Source organism: Ylistrum balloti, unplaced genomic scaffold (genome assembly GCF_031769215.1).
Source record: "Ylistrum balloti isolate Yb309-2 unplaced genomic scaffold, AGI_CSIRO_Ybal_v1 Utg369760, whole genome shotgun sequence".
NCBI classification, from domain to species: Eukaryota; Metazoa; Mollusca; class Bivalvia; order Pectinida; family Pectinidae; genus Ylistrum; species Ylistrum balloti.
This window is the reverse complement of record NW_026781959.1, coordinates 880407-886406: the sequence shown is the minus strand read 5'-3', so window position 1 is coordinate 886406 and position 6000 is coordinate 880407. Positions and strand designations below refer to the sequence as shown.

At 37.8% G+C, this 6000-nt stretch overlaps 1 protein-coding gene across 1 annotated transcript in view; it reads left to right on the top strand.

The window, feature by feature from the left end:
- Positions 1–432: 432 nt before the first annotated feature.
- The window catches only part of LOC132543662 (sodium-dependent neutral amino acid transporter B(0)AT3-like), a 49109-nt gene continuing 43541 nt past the window's right edge, over positions 433–6000 (top strand). Inside the window, exon 1 of the mRNA XM_060207176.1 lies at positions 433–793. Within this exon, the coding sequence (XP_060063159.1) occupies positions 433–793 (361 nt within the window). The remainder of the gene's footprint in view (positions 794–6000) is intronic.

Sequence of the window (6000 nt, the reverse complement as noted above, 5' to 3'; positions counted from 1 at the left end):
TAATCGACTATCTCACATCAAAAACTTTAAATTAATAACCCCACATCACCCTGCAATTACCACGCGGCGCCGTGTGTAATCATTGAACACTGTGATGTAGGTAGACTACGAGCATGGTTCCCAGCGAAGAACTTTACGTACTCAGAATTATACAGCCAAAGTAATCATCGATTCATTTTAGCCTAATTTTTTCACTACACGTCACTGTGTAATATCAGTGTCCATGTCTTGTCTGCAATACATACTATGTGTTCATTATCATCCTCAATTACATTGAAATCTAGTAGTAATAGCGCCCTCTGTCGGTGAGCGGGAGAAACGGCCGAAGAGTAGCACCACAAATCAATACCCGACCAATTCGATACTACGGTGAATCCTCACCGTTTCCATTTGCACGGAAACTATAGCTGCTTACTGCCTTACACCAGCAACATGGCGAGTGATACTAGAGCGAATCGTGAAAAGATTGAGTTAGATAATTTGTTGGCCCCGCCCGGAGGGGTAGCGGGGGAGGAGAACGGAACAACTAACGAAGGTGAGGTACGTGACGGAAGGGAGTCGCTGGCATTGCCCAGCCCTGCCACCTCTTATGGAAGTACCATGAGTATAGGACCTGGCGCTTCTACTGCTAACCTGTTGAGGATAGATCTTGATAAGAAGATTTCCCGCCACACGGGAGAGGAACGGGAAACATGGGACAGTCGAGCAGAGTTTATCCTGTCACTCATTGGCTATGCTGTGGGGCTGGGCAACGTGTGGAGGTTTCCCTACCTGACGCAGAAAAACGGCGGTGGTAAGTGAAAATACCTTTATGGTTTTTGTACATTCTTTTTAACCAATAAGCTGCTGAGATACACACTAAGCTCCCAAAATAAATATATATATATATATATACTACATTATTATGAATTTCAAGAAGTCTCTTTCCAAGACGGGTATGAAAATAAACTATATTATATTTCCCACAAGTATCTTTTAAGCATAGTACACCTTATAGAAATCAACAATGACGAAGAAACTGCTTTACCCCATAACAAATTCTGCTGGCTACAGCACACCCACGCCATTGTAAAAAGTCATACAGCTTACAATTATTAAATGTTGCACGCTCCTTTAAGTTGCTCAGTTTCCATGGTAACTTATAACACTGGAAATTGTTCTTAATTATAGCTATACTAAGACAAAGCTAAATGTGAAAGTTTAAGTAAAACCTATGATGTAATTGAATAGTGTTGACTGTTCTGTAGTGGTTCTGGTTTTACACTCCCGAACACGTCGGGTGGACCTAACCAGTGTTAATTGCGTGATTCCCGGTCCCGAGTTGATCAATACTAATCCCCGTCTCTTGGATAGCAATCTTCTTGGCGTCATCAGGTACAAATATTTAATTTAGAACGAAATTGTACCTGCAGATTTCATTTACTTTAAATATTGAATTAGATGTTCAAAGGAAAAGCAGGAGAGTTATACAAGAAATCATTCATTATGGGCATATGTTTCCTTTCTTACTATGTCTATATATGGTCATAATTCCAAGAATTCAATTGACCATCATCCAGAACTCTAAAGCTATATCAAGGTTTGGGTTTTGTTTCCAGCATGATGGAGCACAAAGTGTATCTGACGAACGTTGTCAACACCGTTGTGACTATTAACAAACTGAGCTGACTTGAACAGAATATTTGATGATATACATCAACAAATTAATGCAGTTTTAGTGGTGATATTGCCTGGTGCTCTGTGTCCCCGTTTTCAACGTCTTTAGTTGATTTGATTAGCAATATCCCCGTCAACAAACAGGGACAGAGTCGATGTCGTTTACATTGGAATATAATTAGAGTCAACCTTCAATGAATCAAACCAGGACAACTAAACGACAAAGTGGCGCACTAGCACTTAACAGAATCCGACAGAAAATATTACCAAGAAATTCGTCATTCACGGAGATTTTTAATGTAAGTCTGGGATTCAGACAGTGATATTCAGATGTCCGAATAACAATGGTAGGATCTAGGACGGCTAGTGTTTACATCCCAGTCACAAGTTGCAAATGTTTTGTTGGCTAAATACATTCACGGTAATATCTCGTGGACAGAACTTATAACTTAATTAAAAAGTGCCGTCGTGACCGTCCTTTGTAAAGGTGATGTAGATAAAATGATTCGTGTTGCTTGCCTTCTCTGATAATGTACAGGTGAGATGTATGGCTGATCAAAGAGGTAACTGTTTCTGTCGATACAGGTTTTCTCTCAATAATCGATGAAATCTCGAGCATCTTACCTGTACAGGTGTGCTCGGGTATTATTTATGATTGCAGGTCTGCTTAGATCGACAATCAGCGGATTGGTTCATGATACAGTATCCATGCCCGGTAAATCTCGGCTGTTGTAATGTCAGGGCATTATCAATGCTTTGTTGTTACATTGTTGCTGGTGAAATAAAGCGGTTCATCATTTTGATGAAATCTTATTTCATCTTTATAACTTTCCCAGTGATTATGTAACTTGTTGTATTGACCAAACACAGTAATGGTTGGATGGTAATCGTTCCACTGAAATTCACCGATTTCCAAGGTCGAACGAACATCTAAATGAAGCGAAGGTTGAATGAGCTGGTCTTTTGCATGTACATTTCGGGTTTTCTCTGATTATACAAACAGTTTTTTACGCGACTCTTACCAAAGACTTTTGAAAACATTGATTTATTTTCTCTTTTGATCGGCTTATTTATTCGGATTCCCTTAAGAAATGTAAAAAAGGAAAAACAGGGTTTATATTTTTAAATGTATTTGTGTACATGTATGACCGAAGTTATCTAAGTTTTCCACGCGTGCTTCGGGCACGTGAAAAATATAGACATTTTGAAATACTGTATATTATATTAAACATGATACCATTCAATACCCTCTATGAATAGCTACTTTAGTATCTCGAGCCAGACGAAGATGTCAGGATTCTGTGTGGACAGAATAGTAACAACATTCCAATGGTGCTGAAATTTACGACAAGTTACTCAGGTTTAGCGAAACATCAAAGAATAATAAGCACAGAAAACACGTTAAAAGATATTGAAAAATGAAACCTAAATGTAGTTCTGTCATCAAATGGAGCAATGTCAAGGGATACGGTTATGATATATAAACTTTTTATAAATTCCACTTAGAAATAGTTACCCAGAATGTATGGCGTACCGAATAAGTATTTCTTTTGGCTACCCTACCAATGTATCCGACCACCAAATAAAACATACCAGGAAAAACACTAGTAATGGCACACGTATACAATTCAATATACCAATAGAGAAAAAAAGATGATTAAAAAACAAATCTATGTTACCATGGCAGCAGATGATTTCAGATCCTATCATAGCCCAGTTCTAATGAGGAAGTTAGAGATCCTAGACACATTGTTAGAAAAAAAAGGTTTTTTTTATTAAGTACGTTATTACAATCGTCTCGACATGTCTGTACACTTCGTCTTTACTGACACGTTCCGTCAAATGACATGAAATCAGCACTAAGTACATTGTGTAATGACCTATGTGAAGTGAAGAGCGGACAAACCCCGTCTCCACAGCGTTATCTGCTATGACCCTTTAGTTCATAACGTTTTGTTGCCGCGCTTTGCAGTGTTTGATATATGTGTATTTTCTAGGAAACCAAATTAGGCTCTGTATGTGTGCGTTGCGTGTGAAGAAACGTTACATAATTTCCCCGAAGACACATTTTGGGGAGATAAAATTTCAGGTCAATCTAATGATGACGTGAAATGGGGAATGGGATTAGTACTTCTCATGCAACAGTATGTACAGTGGAATCGCGAAAATACCAAAACAAGCGAATATGTGAAGGAGGGGTGACTGACATTAGCCAGAGGTCGTTTAAACAATGGTATATTGATCGTGTTTGCCTTTTTTGCTCCTACATCAGGAACATCAACTTCACTACCGTCAGACTCCCCCTCTCCGGAAGACGGCCATCCAATGTCCGGTGTAATGATTGATCCCGTGTCCATGGAAACTGTTTATATGGCAACAGTACTGATCAGTGAAATGGTTCTTGACATAAATGAGACATAAAAGACTTGATGTTTTATATTGTCATTGAAAACTTCCTGAAGGTCGTTTTAACAGGCAGTGAAGGAGTAACGACCAGACGCGTGTACCAGAATCTGCACTGATACAGCGTTCGTGCTAAAACAGTCTGTGTGGACATAATAAACAACGCTCTGCCTTCGCCGGATAAGTAAATTGCATTTATGATAAATTAATGAAGCCTTTCAACTTCAGAATGTCTGTACACTTGGTACATTAATCAATCGGTAAGCCGCACCCTGTATGACGTAGTCACGTCTCCAACCAATACAAAGGCGTGGCGTAAGACATTTCGGACCCATCATGTTTATTGTTGGAGACTGAGAATGTTAATTAATTGTTTAGAAGAGACAATGACTGTACTTCGGTATATTTGTTCTTATGGGATACTAGCTGATGAACGTTACTCTATCGTATCTGCTCTGTTGTGGACACAACCTGCATCTTGGTCCTTCTAAACACTGATGAAATGCGCATTGTTTACTTATTTCTTTCGAATTTCCCTCGGTGAAAAGTTGGGTTAATAGACTTTCTGTTTCACTATACATGTTAGATATAAATTTAGAATAAAACCTGAGTATTTAACGCAATTGATATTGTTTAAACTTGAAGAATACTTTGAGTTTTGTCTTTGTTCTGAGTGTCGTTCTGATGTTGAGCTTGGAATGACGTGATAAGTGAAAAGGATGGAAACACTACATAATGTTTATGGTGATACATTGTGTACAATGCACCTGAGTGTAAACACACGACGTAGATAAATGCTGCATATTTTTAAACTTGATACTTTATTGTGCGTATACATTATATATATTAGGTACTAATGGGTGATAAAACATCTAAATATAGATATCAGGGATTGCTTTGGTCGTAGTGTGTATATATAAGGCGCTGGTATCTCTGTAAGTCAGTGTATCAGATGTAAATATAATTCTGTCACTAGTGTTCATTTCATCAAATTTTATCTCGTCATATCGCGAATGGAAAGGATTATCAAAATGCATAGCATGTATCTGTTGTTTCCAAACAATAACAATAAATATATACATAGTAAAGGATAAAGAAACATCTATTGCAATCAGGACAACTTTGGATGAAATAATAAATATTTGTTTTGATCACTATTATATAACTCCTACGAGATTTAGAAGGATTAAAATCCTACACACATGACTAATTATCGTTCATTGATGGGATACGGATCAGAAACTAGTTCATCACGGCTAGTCATCCATCAATAAGTTTTAAGGATCATTCGCAGAAAAAGAACGTTTCATGTTTAATATCAGTTACAGAGATCAAGCCAATATTTCGCAGCTAGGAGCATTAACTATTTTTTGATAAATAAAATAATGATATAATTTATTTTAAAAAGTCTTTAATTAACAGTTTCTATTACAATCAAATTTCTCTTTTGTGAATTTTCCATTTCTGGATAGCGATATACATGTACCCGCAACTTATGGCGTTTACATGTCGCAGTTGATTCGATATTCAAGGGCCTGTTCCCATTATCACGATTTTCGTGCAAGAAGTTGTCAACTGACGGACAAACTCGTAACACAGGGTTACAAAAGATGCAGGTTGGTGAAGGTTATGTAGTTTTTTTTGGTCGCCATAGTGATTTAATTGAGAAATATTCGATTTCTTTGTGTGATATGAAGTTAGACGTGGTTGGTGCTCGTTAGTTTGCCTGTTGGTTCAGTTGTTGTATACCTTGTTCTCATTTGTGGAATGCGACATTACTTTCTTGGATTTACCATGGTTTATATTGCGAGTCGTCGATGAAGTAGAAGACGCTTACTCTTCCATAACACCTGGTCGTATTCTCCCTGTCCTGTTTCAGGAGTCACCGTGATATTTGCCCTAGTTTTATAGAATTGGGGTTTACGTTGACATGTTGGTATT